Source organism: Dipteris shenzhenensis, chromosome 20 (assembly GCF_047967505.1).
Source record: "Dipteris shenzhenensis isolate YYH24624 ecotype China chromosome 20, Dip_SZ_1.0, whole genome shotgun sequence".
Taxonomy (NCBI): domain Eukaryota; kingdom Viridiplantae; phylum Streptophyta; class Polypodiopsida; order Gleicheniales; family Dipteridaceae; genus Dipteris; species Dipteris shenzhenensis.
The window spans coordinates 38,346,884-38,365,171 of NC_141615.1; the positions used below are offsets into that span (position 1 = coordinate 38,346,884).

The window sequence follows — 18,288 nt, forward strand, 5'->3', positions numbered from 1 at the left end:
GGTGAATCCAGTGGCTCAGAACAGAGCCTTGATGATGAGTTGGGTATTCCTTCATTGTTACACCTGGAGTAAGGAAGACAAGGGATATTTTGAGAGCACCTGGTAGTGAGCCTATTTTGTGTAGGTCTACTAGAGTTAAGTATCCTATGGATAGGCTGAAATATGATGGATTTACAGCCATTCACTATGCCTATATGGTCAAAGTGATACATGAACTAGAACTCACTTCTTTTGAGCAAGCCATGGGAAAAGAAAAATGGAAGAAAGCTATAAATGAAGAAATGGATGCCTTGGAAGCAAATGCTACATGGGAATTGGTGCCTTTGCCTAAAGACAAGAATGTAATTGGCTACAAGTGGGTTTATAAGGTGAAGCACAATGTAGATGGTTCTGTGAACAGATACAAGGCAAGATTAGTTGTCAAGGGGTATGCACAGACATATGGCATTGATTATGAAGAAACATTTAGTCCGGTTGCAAGGATGGCAAGAGCAGTCATTGCTATGGCTGCATCAAAGGGATGGTCTTTACATCAGATGGATGTAAAGAATGCCTTCTTGCATGGTGATTTGCAAGAAGAGGTCTATATGGAGTAGCCACCAGGTTATGTGCATGCTGTTCATCCTGAGTTTGTTTGCAGGTTGAAGAAAGCCTTGTATGGCTTGAAGCAAGCACCCAGAGCTTGTCACTATTGGATTTCAGATTTCCAAGGCAGATTTCTCACTTTATGTGAGAAAAACAAAGAAAGGCATTATGCTACTTGTCATTTATGTTGATGATTTGATCATCACAAGTGATAGTGATGAAAATGCTATTGAAGCAAACGTTTGAGATGAAGGATTTGGGAGAGCTGCATTACTTCTTGGGCATTGAGGTGATAAGATCCACAAGTGGGATATGGCTCTTGCAGAGGCAGTATAGATTGGACATGCTGTCCAAATATGGGATGACAGGTTGTAAGCCTATGTCAGTTCCTTTGGAGCAGAATGTGAAGTTGAGCGCAGATGCAGGTGAGCTTTTAGAAGACCCTACTATGTACATACGCATAGTAGGAAGTTTGATTTATATGACTATTACCAAACCTATTACATATGCAACAACTCAGAAGGTTGCTTTGGTTTGCGTTTTTTGAACTTTTCAAGGTTTCTCAAAAAACCCTCCCAGTGACCTATTATGTATGCAACAGCTTCAAGAAGCTTGTTTTTGTTTGTGCTTTAGAAACTTTTCAAAGAATATTTCTCAAGTCTATTGTGTACGCAACACTTCAAAAAGTTTACTTTCATTTGCGCTTTTGAAAACTTTTCAAGATTTCTCAACGCCACATCTCTCCCAAACTCAACTATTCTATAGCAAAAGCTTTGGTTAACACTTTATTAATAGGAAACGTGTATATATAATATTTTTAATTTATATTAATTAACAAATTATTGATATAAATATGAACCATAATCCATGGGTGCGTATGAAAAAAAAACTTAAAAACCTATTGAAGTAGTAAATTATGTAAACCATTAATATCATATTTGAATAATATGAAGTAAAAATTGTGAATATGAATAAGTAAATATCAATGTTTAAACATATAAATTGCAATAATTTGTAACATAAATTAATTTAAAAATATTAATATGGTTTTTTAATAATTAAAAAAATAGTTACATAATTGAAAAATATTCTTCAAACAATGAAGAATATTTGTATATCATAAAAACAAGTATGTACAAAATAAAAACTAATTCAAAAACATCTATGCAAATGATATCCGATGGGTATAATACTTTGCACATGTCTTAAACTAAGTTGAAAGCCTTTGCAAAGTATCATATCCATCGGAGATAAGCACATAGGCTAAAAGCACATTAATGCATTAATAAATCCTTATCTCTTACCACGCCTGATAATTGGGTGTTAAAAAATATGGTTTGTTGTACTTCTAGCATATATGCTCGTCTTCGATGGGTATGACACTTCATACAAACTTTGAACTCATTAGTGTAAAGTATTATACCCACAAGATATCATTTGCATGGTTTTAAATGCATATTTCCTTGTTTTTATCATGCATCATGCATGAATGTTGAAAAATATACATAGCTGTGATTTTGGCCTATCGTCTTGTCACTGACAGGTATGATACTTGGTACAAGCCTTAAACCTACTTAAATTAAGACCTGTGCAAAGTATCATACCCATCGAATATCAGTAGCATGGTTTGGAATGCATATGTATGTATTTTTTACTGTATGAAATTAACCTAAACCCTAAAATCTATAAACCCTATCCCTAGATCCTAAACCCTAAGTCCTAGAAGCTAGATTCTAGATTCTAAACTCTTGAAGTTAGAAACTAAGCTATAATCCCTAAACTTTAAATCCTAAACCGTAGACCGTTGCCCCAAAATCCTAGACCCTAGAACCTAGAAACTAGACCCTAGAACCTAGAGCCTAGACCCTAGACCCTAAATCCTAAAACCTAGCTAAACCTTAAACTACAACCACTAATTTATAAAATATCTTTATTTTTTTAATAGGTTGTGTGCACCTCGCTAACCTGTTGCACATGCAACAGGTTGGGGATGCACACGACTTGTTGCATGTGCAACAGGTTGGGGGTGCATGCAATTTATTGATCAAATTAAAAAAAAAATTGTTTAAATCTATAGGGCATGTGCCCCCCAACCTAGTGCATGTGTAGTAGGTTGGGGATGCACACAACTTATTGTGTGGGCAACAAATTGGGTGCCCCCTTAACCTATTGCACATGCAAGTTTGTGCATCCTCAACTTGTTGCACATGCTATTAATAGGTTGGGGGTGCACATGACTCGTTGCTCAAATCACCAAATTGTGGTGGTTTGAGCAACAGGTTGGGCGGACCCCCAATCTTTTGCATATGCAACAAGTTGTGTGCATCCCCACCCACCTTTTGCACATGCAACAAGTTGTGTGCATCCCTAGCCACTTGTTGCATATGCAGTAGGTTGGGGTTACACACAACCTATTTCTCAAATCACCAAAATTTCCTAATTTAAGCAATAGGTTGGATACACCCCCAAATTGTTGCTCAAATAATCAAAATTTGCAAATCTAAGCAACAGGTTGGGTGTGCACCAACCTAAGTTATTTCTCAAATCAAGATATTCTACAAATTATTTCTTGTAGTCTATGGCTTAGGATTTAAGGTTTAGAGTTTAGGATTTAGGGCTCAATTAGGGTTTTGAGTTTAAGATCTAGGCTTTAAAAGAGCTAGGTTTTATGGTTTAAGGTGCAAAGTTTAGGGTTTAGGGTCTAGGGTTTAAGGTTTAGGGTATAGTTTTAAGAAATGGTATAAGGCCTAAGATGTAAGATCTAGAGTTTAGGATTTAGGATTTAAAGTTTACAATCTAGGATTTGGATCCATGGTCTAGGTTTAATATCTAAAGTTTAGGGCCTAGAGTTTAGGATTAAGGGGTTTTGAAATGTTTTCTTTGCTTGATTTGATATAAAAGATAAGTATTTATAAGGTTAGTGATTACGAGTATAAGATTTGTTGGGCTTTTTTGACATTTTCAAATTCTTTTTTCCTAAAATATGTATTCACCCTAACAAAGGGTATAGATGTGGTGTCATATGAGAAGAATGAAGTAGTGACTCTAGACAAACACATAGTCTTGATCCTCTAAATGTGTGTCATTTCCAATGTTGTGGAGAAGATACGTAGTGATAATCACGAATGTGATTAGTCCTAAAGTACATTAAAAATATCCACATGGAGACTTTGAAACATTTGGTAATCTTACAATGTGACTTTTTTTATATGCAAGCACATAGAACTATTTGGGATCGAGATAAAATCATTTCAAGATATCAAGAAAACTTATTTTAAGGGGGGGGGGGAAGTTGAGATGTTGTCTTGCTTGAGAAAATATTTAGCATTTGGCAGATTTAATGGCTATTCTTAGAATTCTCTTTGAATGGTGAAGGTAATGAAGCTGACTAGTGCAAGCGTCATTCAAAATGCAATGGATATACATCACATCTACAGGTCCATAGTACTATCAAATGGGGGTTAGATGTCTTGAAATTAAATTCACCTAAGATGGTTTTCTTCAATGTGGTGGAAGGCATAGCAAAGTATGATCAAAAGAAAAAAACTATAAAACAAATGGGCTCCAAATCAAGAAATTGCAGTAGCTCTGAATACCACCATATAGTGGCATGCTCACAAGTAGTGAGGACATTATAATAAGTGGTGTTGACACAAAAGAGGTTTCTTATGTTGCAATTGACTCAAATATGCTCAATGGTATAAAAGACTTGTCTTGTGTTGCAAGTGACTTGAAAAGCTCATTAGTATAGACAATTTGTCTTGTGTTGCAAGTGACTCGAACATTCTCAAGGGTATAGAAGCCTTATCTTGTGTTGAGAATGATAATATGGGACCACAAAGAAAAATAATTGAAGTAGTCGATGGGATACATGATAAAATAACAAGAATTAAAGATAATGGTCACATGACGTACTTCTCACTGGAGTGGAGGGCAGAGATGGAGGAACGTCTAAGACTTGTGATGTTTGTCCTAATGTATTTACTATCATTGAGCATATAGATGGCATAATATCTTATTGTGAAGGATAAATAGTTCAATCACACAACTCTAGAGGCATTGCCAACAAATTTACATCAATGAGCTTGTCTACTAGATTTTGATTTACAAAATATTATAAAGCATAAAATAATTCCCAAGATCTCTCGACATTGAATTTAGAGATGAAGATTCAAGAGAAATAAGTTCAATGGGTAATGGTCTTACAACTGGAAGAAACAAGACGAAAGGCAACAAATCATGGCACCGATTCTAGAACCCAACAGACATGTAATGTTATCTGAGAAGATATGAAAAGGAATCTTATGGAGTTTGTTGCAAGAAACACTAAATTAGAAAAATATGATCAATGTGCATCCATACACCTTGGATCTTGGTGTAAAACAGGGCCTAATAGAAATAACCATGTTCTCCAAGAGTTCTCTTCCTTTCTTCATCAAGGTGAATAGGATTTGAGGACAAAACACTGTAGACCTAGATTGAAACCCATGGTTCATGGGATGCAATTGAGGATATCCATGTTTAATCGGACTATAACATGATACATAATAAACCATATGGGAAAAGGTGAAACACAAAGTGGTTCATTAAATTTGTGGAACTACCTATAGTCTTGCTTAAATGCCTAGAAATGCAACTACAATATTAAAGCAAATCCTTGAAGACCATGCATTGCCACAGCCCCATCTTCACCAAACGATGCCAAATGAAGTGTGGAATGTCAACATCATCTTCCTTTGAGAGTGGAAAAGAAGGTTGGCCTAGAAACTACCAATATAAATTTACAAGATAGAGATGAGAGCATGATTTCAAGGTCAACCTTGTATAAAATTTGATGTGGACATCTTTTCGATGTCAAGACTCCATTGAAGAAAGGATGTCAAAATGTAAGATGTGATGAATTAAAAAATGGAATTGAACATAGTAAATGTGAGCAACAACAAGTAAGATATATTAACTAGTAATCCATTTATGTCACATGTAGGATGCTAGAATGTGTTATGCTTCTTGGAGAGAGAAAGCTATTTCACATGTTGATAAGTCCATGTGCTTCACAATTGATGGCATGGATTAGAATACAACAAATTTGTCGAGATATAGACAGACTCCACCACCATTGGAGGTAAATATGGACTAAAAACACAACTTTTGGAGTATTAGTACATGGATACTGATGCTTTTGCAATGTATAGATTAAATTAGTGGCAAATCCATCATTAAAGCAATACAAAAAGTTAGAGATGCACTGGATGTTTACCTTGCACCTTACATATAGAGAAAATAAGAATAGATATATAGTTAATATATGCTTTATGCTAGTTGGTTTGAAACTTTTTGAATAAGTGAGAGTTGGTTTTCTTCTTGTTGGTCATACACATGAAGACACAGACAAAGCATTTAGTGTTATCTTAGGTGAGTTAAAGTTAAGGGATGTTTTGACAATGGATGATATGACATTTTGAATTGGGAAAAAATTTAAAGATTCTCGATAGGGAGAATAAGAAGTGGCTAGCTTAGAGAGGATGGTGGATTGGGGAGCATTCATAGAGATGCATTGTAGACAAGAAGATGGTGCACTATTGGGACACACAAATCCACTCTATACTTTTGGTTTAACATGCATGGCAATACTCCAATGATGCAATGGCAGCACTACTCAGTGGATGGATACCATTTATGGACTGAGCCATATGCTTTATTATAATGATAAATCCTTTAGAGGAAACTAGATTAGTTCACACAAAAAACAAAGGACTTGATATGGATAACACGAAAGGCATGGAATCCTTTCTTAAACATCTTGAAAGTATGATGCCAAAATATCCTAAACTGTCAAGTAAAATTTGGTGATAATCAAGTCAACTAAGGCACTTGTCAAATCTTTAAAGAAACAAGAAAATTTAATGAGAATTGAATACTCTGAATATTTTGGCCTAAACTAGCTGAGTCACCAGGGTCCACATTGGATAGAAATATGGTGATAAATGTGGAAGAAATAGAGAAATGTCTTTTACCTCATAAATATTGTGGTAGGAAGCATGATAAGAAATTAACAAAGTTTGTACCATTTGACAAGTTCGAAGGGGTCTATTTGTTATAGTTAGGGCATGTAATCCAAAATTAGAGTTGGATGACAAAGTGGCCCAATTTGGGTGTCAAAGGTTTCTTATCTTAAAAAAGGGATGACAAGGGAATCCCTATAACATTCACAACTTTATGGTATGAACCAAATCCATTGAAAAGTCTCCCAAAATGATATACAATGACAAGTCTATGAGGGTTGCTTGCAAAATAATGTGAATGGAATCTAAATAAAGAGGGCTTAATATCTAGGCAAATTTAAGTATCATTATTCATTGCTACAAATCAAGGAATCAAATATTTAAAAAGAAGCATGGCTATGATGTTGAAAAATGTATCACAATCTCTGATCCTAGTTGTGTACATATTAAATATCATTTCGCTAAACATGACCCATGAGGTGCAAGCAACACCAGAATATGATGACTCTGAATGAGATTTAGAGGCATAGGATAACATATTGTATTTGTTCCAAGAAAATGGTGTATCTTAAGTGGCATTTGCGTAAGACAAATGTGCACCCACAATCTATTATTCAATGAAATGATATCATATTTTGACTATCAAACATTGAAGAAGGAGATAGAGATGATACCGCATACTATTATAATCAAACTAAAGTTAGAAGCTTACTACATCATTATTAAGTGGATGTCACCAATTACAAGTTTGGTGAATTTTTAGCTTTATTAGGCCATATCTTTGTGGAGGTGATCCATTTTGTTGCAAATTCTTGCATTGAGTGGAGGTCACCACTTACAGCTTTGGGAATTTCCAGCTTTATTAGGCCATATTTTGTAGAGCTAACACATTTATCATTCTAAAAGACCAAAATTTGGAGTTAACCAAGTGATATTGAGTGGAATGGATATGTTAAAAGAAACCCCAAACGAAATGAGAAAGTACACAAATTTTGAATAGTGTGTTTTCAATAATATCCATAGTAGACATCTTATGTATCTATGCATTTCTTCTACCATAAGAGATTCCAATATTGTAGGTGGGACCTACTTAATTGTTGTCAAGAATGAGTCAAAGAATTTGGTTGGGTTTTGATCATGTACATCAGGGACTCCACCAATGTAGGCGTTCAATTTCTCTGGCCCCTCTCTATCGCAATGCAAATCTACCAAAAGATTCCATCTTCCCATGTTATTCAGCTCTTTAAAAGCTCTTGCAAAATATGATTGTGAAGCCATATGCCTCAATACTTGGCATAAGATAAGTACTAATAGAAATAACCATGTGCTTCAAGAGTTTTGTTGTTTTCTTCATCAACGTGATCAAGATTTGAAGACAAGACACTATAAACCTATACTGAAACCTATGGTTAATGGGATGCAATCAAGAAATACAAAGAAGGTCTAGGAACCGGCCTAGGAACCACCAATAAAACTTTACAAGATAGAGGTGAGTGTATGATTTCAAAGTCAACCTTGTATGAAATTTGGCGTGGATAGTTTTTCTATGTAAGGACTCCATCAATGCAAAGGATGTAAAAAATGTAAGACTTGTGATGATGAATTGAAAAATGCCATTGTACATGGTAAATTTAATCAATAGCATATATATAAAATGGCAAACAATCTTATGTCATTTGTAGGATGCTAGAATGTTGTTTGCTTCTTGGAGAGAGAAAGCTATTTCACATGTTGAGAAGTCCATGTGCATCACCATTGATGGCATGGATCAAAATATAATAGCTTTGCCAAGATATGGACAGACCCCACCACCATTAGAAGGGAGACGTCAACTAAAAACACATGTTTTTTGAAGTATTAGCACATGGATACTGACTCTTATATGATGCATGGATTGATAGTTTGCATGAAAAAAATATTAACTAAGTGGCAACATCCATCATGAAAGAAATATAAAAAGTCAGAGATGCACGTGGATGTTTACCTTCACCTTGCATATTTAGGCTTATAATTGTTGGAGAGAAAACATGAACTAATATATATTTGATTTATGCTCTATGCTAGTCGGTTTGAAAATATTTGAGGAAGTGGAAGTTGGTTTTCTTCTTCTCAGCCATACACATGAAGACAGATATAAAACATACTGTTATATTAGGCGATTTGAAGACAAGGGATGTTATGACAATGGACGATATGATATTTCGAATTGGAAAAATACCGAAGGTTCTTCAAAGGGAGAATCCGAAGTGGCTATCTTAGAAAGGATGGTAGATTGGAGAGCATTCATAGAGATGCTTTAAGACAAAAAGATGATACACTAATAGGACACACAAATCCACACTACACTTTTGGTTTAACATGCCTGGCAATACTGCAATGATGCAATAGAAGCACTACTCACTGGATGAAGATCATTTAGGGAGTGAGCCATATGCTTTACCACAACGATAAATCCATTAGATTTGTTCTTGCAAAAAACAAAGCACTTGACATAAATGAGATGAAAGGCTTAGAATCCTTTCTTAAACATCTTGTAGTATGATGCAAAAATATCCTAAGCACTTAAGTAAAAATTTGGAGGTAATCAAGTCAATTAAGTCATTGTCAAATCTTTAAAGAAACAAGAAAATTTAAAGAGCTTTGAATACTCTGAATAGTTTTTGCCTAAACAAGCCGAGTCACTAGGATCCACATTAGATAGAAATACGGTGATAGATATGTAAGAAGTAGAGCAATGCCTTTCACCTCAAAATAATTGTGGTAAGAAGCATGTTAAACCCTTAACGGAGTTTACACCATTTAACAAGGTTGAAGAGGGTCTATTTGTTGCAGTCAAGGCATCTTGGATGACCAAGGTGGCCCAATTTGGGTGTCAAAGGTTGCTCGGTAGTAAGGGATGACAAGGGAATTCCGATAACATTCACAGCTTTATGTATGAACCAAAGCGGTCCCAAAATGATATACAATGAAACAAATCTACGAGGGTTGCTTGCAAAATAAATGTGAAAGGTTCCAAATAAAGAGGGCTTAATAGAGGACTCAGGGTCATTTATAAACCGAAAAATCTAAGGACGCTCCGTGGGGTGATACAAGCGTGATGTGGCAATGTCACCTACGGAAACGTAGCTCAAGGCTAAGTAAGTAGTGAGACGTACAAATTTAAGGTGTCTAAGTACCCTTTTGTTTGGCCAAGAGCGTCATTATGCTGAGTACATGTGCTCCTTAAGATTTTCTTTTCTTCTTTGTTTTCATCCGTGCGACCGTCTGTTTTCCGCTTGTTTTATCTTTTCCTCTCTTTTCTATTTCTCTTTGCTGTCACCTAATGGGACCTTGTCTCCTGTAAAGTAAGTTCCTACCTACGTCTTCATCGTGTATGGGCCCACAGCCTAGGCTGCCCCTCAGCATCCACCCCCTTGCTACAGCCAGAGCTGGAAATACAGTCCACAGGAAGTTGCCTCAGCCCAATGAGGTGAATGAAAGTCATCCTTACACAGTGGAACGTGTAAATGAGCTTCAACTAGTTAAGACAAATAATTTGATGCATATGTACGTGAAGCGTGGGGACATGGTGGATGCTCGCCATGTGTTTGACAGAATGCCAAAGCGTGATGTTGTGTCATGGAACATCATGATTCTGGGGTATACCAAGCAGGAAGAGGGTACGTTGGCTTTGGAATTCTATTCACGGATGCATCGTGAAGGTGTCCAGCCGAGTGATCGAACCTTTGTTGGTGCATTGAAGGCTTGTAGTAGCTTGGCAGCAGTAGAAGAGGGGAAGCAACTTGATGCGAAAGTTGCCAAAACAGTCTACTTGGAGAAAGGTAGAGCCATTCACTCCCACATGATAAAGAGTGGCTTTGAGTCAGATCTATTTGTGGGAAACACCTTGGTGGATATGTATATGAAATGCGGAAGCATGGACGATGCATGGCATGCCTTTGATGAATTGCCTCATCGTGATGTGGTTTCTTGGAATACTGTGATCCTGGGGTATAGCAAGCAGGAAGAGCATGTGCTAGCTCTGGAGTTATATGCAGCAATGCATGAGGAAGGTGTCCAATCGAGTGCTCGAACATTTGTTGGTGCGTTGAAGGCTTGTAGTAGCCTAGCAGAAATGGAAAATGAGAAACGAGCTGATGGGGAATTTGTTGTACGAGGATGCCTTGAGAAAGGAAGAGCCATTCATGCACATATAGCAAAGAGTGGCCTTGAGTTGGATGTATTCGTGGGAACCACCTTGGTAGACATGTATGCGAAATGTGGGAACATGAAGGATGCTCTGCGCATCTTTGATGAATTGCCACATCGTAATGTCGCTACCTGGACCACCCTAATCTTGGAGTGTAGCAAGCAGGAAGAGGGTATGCTTGCTTTGGACTTGTACACACGAATGCAACATGAAGGCATCACACCAAATCATCGAACCTTTGTTGGTGCATTGAAGGCTTGCAGTGGCCTTGCAGCATTGGAAGAGGGGAAGCAAGTTGACGTGAAATCTGCAAAAATAGGATACATGGAAAAAGGTTTAGCCATCCACTCCCAAGTAGTAAAGAGTGGGTTTGACTTGGATGTATTTGTGGGAACCACCTTGGTGGACATGTACACGAAATGTAGGCGTCTGAGGGATGCACGATGCACCTTTGATGAGTTGCCATGCCGTGATGTTGTTATCTGGGCCACCATGATCTTGGGGTATGCTGACCAAGGAGACAGCGAGGAGTCCTTTAGGCTCTATGCAGAAATGCAAGAGCAAAGTCTTTCACCAGACAGCTTGGCTTTTGTCGCAATCCTTAAAGCATGTAGTAACACGTCAAATCTGAAGACTGGAAAGGAAATCCATTCTCAAATTAGCAGGGTTGGACTTGAGACTACTACAGTTATGGCAAACAGTTTAATTGACATGTATTCTAAATGTGGGAGCATGGTTGATGCCCAGAAGTTGTTTGATGCATTGCCCAGAAGGGATGTTGTAACGTGGAGCTCATTGATTGCAGGATATGCTCGTGGAGGAGAGAGTGAACTTGTATTTCTTTCTTTTGAGAGAATGAGGCAGGAAGGCCGACAGCCAGATGAGGTAACATTTCTCTGTGTTCTAGCTGTGTGCAGTCATGTGGGTCTAGTGGACAAGGGCCAGAAGTACTTCCAGGTTATGAGCAAATGGTATGGCATTGTCCCAACTATTGAGCACTATACGTGCATGGTTGATCTCATTGGCCGTGCAGGCCGATTGGATGAGGCAGCAGCAATGGTGGAGAAGATGCCTTTCCAACCTGATGTTATTGTATGGCTGACTTTGTTGTGTGCTTGTCGATATTGGATTGACGTAGAGGTTGGAAGGCATGCCTTTGAAAATATTGTGAAATTAGACGAAAAACTTACTGCAGCTTATGTCTTGATGTCAAACATATATGTTGATGCTCACATGCAGGAAGACCATTATAAGATCCAGGTAATGAGAAAGAATGCTCAAGCATGGAAGAATCTAGAATGGAACTGGTTGGCTGATCTGGGTGGGATGGTGCACGCATTTGTGGCGGAGGGTAGGAGATAACCCCAAGCAAATGTACATATGAATATCTCAAAGTTAATACTTCCAAGACCTAAATGGAGGAAGGGTTCGTAATTTGGACTCTGGTACTGGAAATATGAGATGACGAAAAGAAGATGCACCATGTGGGCAAATTGAGAAGCTGGCTATTGCAATTTCATACATGTGGGACACCTCATATGATGAGTCTGCACGTTTGTGATGATTGCCTGAAAGACTCTACTCGTACATCAAGGCAGAGAGAAAAAGTCTCAATCAAAATACAGATGGAAAATGAATTTGGGGGCTATTAGTGACAACTCTGCATCCATAGCAGCATCCACTTCTGTTGGGCTCTATAATGTGCTGAGAGGTGGGCTGGACCATGGCAAAGTTCATGTTAAGAAAAACCGTGATAGGCTTTTGGCCCTGGCAGTTGTCATGTGTATCTGTCACCAATAGCATCTGTGTAGATCTATGGCAGCTTAAGGGCTGCCGCACCCCAAGAAGGAAGATCTGGGACAGCAGCATGCAGGGGAGGCACATAGCATTGGCTGTATCATCAACGGCAGTCCAACCAGGCACGGGGCAGCCAGGCAGGATGCCACCTCATCATGGGTGACCAGGACAGGTAGCAGATAATGCCGGAACAGCAGCAGACAGGTGCCGTACTGCCATATCGCAGTTGGCCATGACAGGAGCAGCAAGCAAGGCCATGTCACCAGGCTGACTGCTACATCAACAATCGCCCAACTCAGCTGAAAGATGGCCCATTCGAAATCATCAGCCAGCTCAGCTGTGGGCCCTCCTCCTGGTCCAGTGGGCCCCTGCTCCAGTCAGGTCTATCCCGTTTCCTCATTCTTTGGGATCAGCCACTGCAGCAGCCTTCAGCCCCTTCAGCCTCAGCATTTCACTTTGCAGCAGCTCCTCCCTCGGTCCATACAGCGTCTACAACAGCTAATGATGAAAGGTCCATCTCTTCCTACCTCTTCAGCCAGCCATAGCCAGCTGTAGCTAGCCTATTCATAGGGACAACCCTGTGTTGTGTGCAGCACCTTCAGTAAGTAGATACAGAGGTATTCTTGAGCATGTGGTGATTCCCAAGGCCACAAGTAATAAAGTAGCCAGTCAGCGTTACTCCAGGCTTCTGCTATGAAGTAGTCTATGTGTGTGAGATCATCGTAATGGATCTTATGTATGTACTTTGCATTCATCTCGCTTGTTCCAGATAGCATCATCCAGGTAATATAGCCATGATGCAGTACGATGGCCAGGCATCAATTACACCATCCAGTAAGATGGCCATGATGCAGATGCAACCCTGGTCATGCAGCCAAAGAGTGCTGGAACCAAGAGGTTAGAGAAGAATGGGATCATGCCGCTCAAGAGGCCAAAGATGAACAGGACCTTGCAAACGCGAGACTGTGCAGCTCGGGAAGTCAATGAAGAAAAGGATTGAATGTTTGTCTCTGACTCAGAGCAAAGTAGTAGAGATTTTGAGGCTAGTTCAACCATCTGCCAAGTCTCATTCCCGGGGAAGTTGAATTTTGAAAGATATGACAGTAATCAATTTGAAGGCTATTTTTGTTGATGGCACAAGTAGCATATAGACCATTAGAACACTGATCTGAGGATAGCTAGATGTGGTTGGGAGAGGTTTTGTTTGCTACCACATTGTATAGACTGTCTGAAGTCACCAAGTTTCTCTATAGCCTAGGATACGACATTCAGCGCTATGTCCAAAGTTTCAGGCTGCAACACAGTGGATGAGAATTTTAAGCTCATGAGCAAGGGTCATGGACCTAGAGGCCAACTCAACCAAGCAATACTAGGACTCCACAGGCCTTGGCATAGGGTGTAACAGCTTAAACAATGATTCTGACAGCAAAGTGGCAACATACGAAAAGTATGGGTGTGGACAATGTGTCGTGACCTGTATCCGAAAGGTGACAGCATGTCACCATTGGCATGATCTCTTGAACTCGAGTAGTCGTCTCTGCAAGTTACAATGACGGCAGAACTACAGCAGAAGGGAAAGCAACAAGGGAATCAGTCTGACAATATTCTCGACTCGTCCAACTAGTCAGGACCTCTAGGCTATCCAGTTAAAGACACAAGGTTTAGGTTTTCTCGGATGGGGACAGCTTAGAGACTTTGATTGATGAGATCCGGTCGAGATGTGTGACAAGGTAGGTATTCAAGCTTAATGGTTTTATAAGATCCGGTCATGCCCAGCAACAATAGTGCATCTCACGGACCATAACACACCATGGCACAGCATAATAGAGTGAATTGGAAGGATCGAACCATCATAGTCCACGACTTAGACATTGTTTGGTTCTTTGTCAAAGAAAGTTGTTACAAGGTCTTTTCACGACGTTGCACAAGGCTGATCTTATCAAGTATGGAATGATGCCAAGTTCGGATGAGATGTGATATGGTGGTACCAATCAATAAAGCAAACATAGCTAGTCAAGTGTATGTGTGTCATAGATCATCAGTGTTCGAACCAGTGTAACTATCATGTGAATTTTCACTAATGTGAAATAATGTGACCTAAAGCTTGTATAAATAGTGAGTTTTGTATCGAAACTAAAATAAGAAAGATCCACGTTTATTAACCTTGATCAAAAGCAATCGATCCAAGTCAAACTTGTCAGTTGGATGAACAAGGTCAAATTGAATAGCTAACATTAGGTTATCCTTTCCTAACTTAGTAGAACCTTGTGTGATTGGAATGTTTAATTAAGGCTGAGGTAGATGAAACCAACTACCCATGGTTACGAACCCAAGTCAATTGTTTGACAACCAAAGGTCAGTTGAATGCACTATTGTTTATTTTATATTCAAAATAACATGCAACAAGATTTGATCTTCGAGAGTGTAGAGGAGACCTCTGAAAGAAATGCCACTGTCAAATAATAGACCAACCCAAGATTCACCAAGTAACCAAGGTAAATCTAAAGGTACATAACCAAGTTAATCTAACCCACATTTTTGTGGTTGGGTGTTATGTTACCAACTTATTATAAGGAATAGCAAGTCTTTGAAACATGACTTGAGGACAAACTAAGGGTTATTGCTACTTTATGGCTAAGCTATGATTTGAGTATCTCATTTTCCATATTATCCTTGGTTATAGTACTAGCAAGGTATACGTTGATCTGTTACATGTTGTTTCCATCAAATGTCAATACACAATGTCTTTGAGCTTGACCTGATGTAATATTGGAAGCATATTGACGTGTTGATAGATACTGATTTTCTTAGACATTGGCATTAATGTTGGCTCCTTGAGAAGTTGATGTATTGATCTTCTCTTTACGTCTAATGTCACTATTGCCTTTGCTTACATTACGTTGAACTTTTTCATTATCATCACTGATCTCCGCTTTCCATTTGATTTCATTATTGTCTTTGCTTGTGTCATGTTGAACTTTAGTAGAAGGGACAATGTTAGCTACACTTTGGTTACTTCATCGCTTCAGACTCTTAATTTGTATTTTTTGTTATGGTTCTCTGTCTTTCTATGGAGAATGGCTCTTAGTAGTTACTATGAAATTAGTTTTATTAATAAATACCCCCTTTTCTCTGCAAAAAAAGAAGTTTGCAATGATTGCAAAATTGATAAGGGTCGAACTATCAAAGTTATCTTTTCACCAAGAATGATCACTTTTGGCAGTTTATCATTTGTTGCTTTAAGACCTTCATGATTTGAACCATTTGGTTGACTAGTGCAGGGTTGGTGACTATGTTTGACTTGTTAGTATTTGAGCTAGAATCACTTTTTGATATGAATCTCATTGGTATGATTGTGATAAGAAGATTGGTTATTTCAACAAAATAATTTTGAGCTATAACAAATTTTGATCCTTTGCATAATACTTGATATAGCTTTGCAAATTCTTTTACTTTCTCTTTGGATATGGATCTTCAAGGATGGTTGGTGACTGTGTTTGACTTGTTAGTATTTGAACTAGAATCACATTTTGATATGAATCTCATTGGTATGATTATGATTAGAAGATTGGTTATTTCAACAAAATAATTTTGAGCTATAACAAATTTTGATCCTTTGCATAATACTTGATATAGCTTTACAAATTCTTTTACATTCTCTATGGATGTGGATCTTCAAAATAATTTTGAGCTATAACAAATTTTGATCCTTTGCATAATACTTGATATAGCTTTGCAAATTCTTTTACATTCTCTGTGGATGTGGATGTGGATGTGGATCTTCAAGGCTAATTGTTAGCACTTCATAAGTGTTTGGTTGCTAGAAATTCCCATATCTTGTCAAACATTGATTCTTGATTGAAATCTAGAGTTTCTTCTGTTCAATACCTTGTGATGGTGTTTTTGTTGATGGTTGTGGCATTTCATATGTACCTAGGTCCTAACAGGATATCATCTAGCCATGACTCGTAACTATTAACTGTAATGCTCTTTGTAAGAGGCTTACTTGACCTAATGTTTCTTCCTATTGAAGAATTATATAACTATTGATGATGATGGTGCTCACATATGGACGCTTACCCATTCGATTACTAGAGGTGCTCACTACCTGAGTCTTAACCTCACTAATGATGGTGGTCATAATTGGTGGCTTACCTAGCCTAATAATTGTGTCTTTGATAGAGGATTAGTAAAAGTCTTCTTATGGGAATGCTTCCCATTTTGATATAGGGGCTCATAGATGGAGCGTTGCAAGAAAAGTAATTTTGAGTGGTGGCTTCTTTAATAGAAGGCTTACTTCCAACTATTAATCAATTAAGAAATATGAAGAAATTTCACTTTATTTTTTATTGACATAGTTTATGAATGAAATATTGTCACCTATTGAGGAAAAAAATGTCACATGTTAATGAACATGGATTAAATTGCTAACATCAATTTCTTCTTGTTGATGATGAAAGTCGTCATGGTGAAGATGATATCTCCCCCCCTTGATATGGTAAGTACTTGTTCAATGCACAAATCATTGGAACCCTTTTTTCTATTAAATAAATTGTTTGCTAAGTTCAGATGCTCTTCATGAGTTCTTTCGAACAATGATCGTTGATGATACCAAAACTTTTTAATAACTAATTAATATACAAAGGCTTGATAGAGTGATCTCATTGGGATAAGATTTAACTATTGTATTTTTGTTTGTTGAGAGTAATATCTTTTCTTGATGTTTCACAAGCTCACTATGTTAAATATACAAGTAGATGTTAACATGAAGAATCAATAATTGATAAAATCTTGAAAGTATCTCTCTCAAGTGCAAAGTTTTCCCTTTTATAAGGAGAGGTTTGGGATCTCAAAAGAGCCTTGAATTAGTGTTTCATAATCTTTAGGGATTAGGGAGTGATTTGAGGTGGACCAATAAGAGTGCTCCTTTCTATGGGCCAATGCCATGTTGAGGTGGTACATATGCATTCATGAGAAAAGCTCCAATTGGCTCCTTCTCTTATGCAGGATGCCACCCAACCCATTCCCCTCCCTCATAAACCCATGATTGACCCTCCCTAACCCACTCACCCTCTAATCGTTGCCATAGCGGGACCTTGTCGAAAAGGTAATATCTAGGCTAGTCTTTCGTTGGCTTATTGCTCTTCTATCCTCTCGTCCTTTGTTCCTCTACTCTAGTCTAGCAACTCCTCCATTTTTTGGGCTTCAACTTGTAGTATCCTATCGCAAGTCCTTTATCTGCTCTACTACCCCTTGCCCTCCAAGTTACCTCCCCCCCCTCCTCTTTCTTCTCCGTCTCTCCTTTCTTGTGATTAACCCTGAGTGCCCACCCTTTTAGTTATTCTATGTCCCTTCAAGTAATGGAGGTTCATTCCTAGTATTTTGGACTCTCCCCTTGCGTGTTGTATCTTCGTTCCTATTGTTTTCTCCCCCCCTAGTTGTATTGCTCCATTAGCCCCACCCCTTCTCTCTCTCTCTCTCTCTCTCTCTCTTTCTCTCTCTCTCTCTCTCCCCCCCCCTAACATTCCTCCTTGCATTGTTGGTCCTCTTGAACAAAACCTTAGAAGAAAACACCCTCATCCATTCCTTATTTCTTGCTGATTCATTGCCATGCAAGTATGGCGAGAAATATCTCCACTTGAACGTGTAATGTTGTGGCTAGTTGTATGAGAGTTGTATGTTCTACAATACCAAAATGCATTGGTTTGAATGGAT

The 18,288-nt window shown here is 38.2% G+C and overlaps 1 protein-coding gene across 1 annotated transcript; it reads left to right on the plus strand.

Moving 5' to 3' along the window:
- The first annotated feature begins 9,960 nt into the window (after positions 1-9,960).
- On the plus strand, positions 9,961-12,138 carry LOC147889628 (pentatricopeptide repeat-containing protein At3g16610-like). Its single transcript, XM_087391284.1, has one exon. The coding sequence runs from the start codon at positions 9,961-9,963 to the stop codon at positions 12,136-12,138; it is 2,178 nt and encodes a 725-aa protein (XP_087247410.1).
- The last annotated feature ends 6,150 nt before the right edge of the window (positions 12,139-18,288 follow it).

Bases quoted from the DNA above. Each gene is read 5' to 3' on its own strand.
- LOC147889628 (XM_087391284.1), top strand. From the start codon at position 9,961: ATGGGCCCACAGCCTAGGCTGCCCCTCAGCATCCACCCCCTTGCTACA.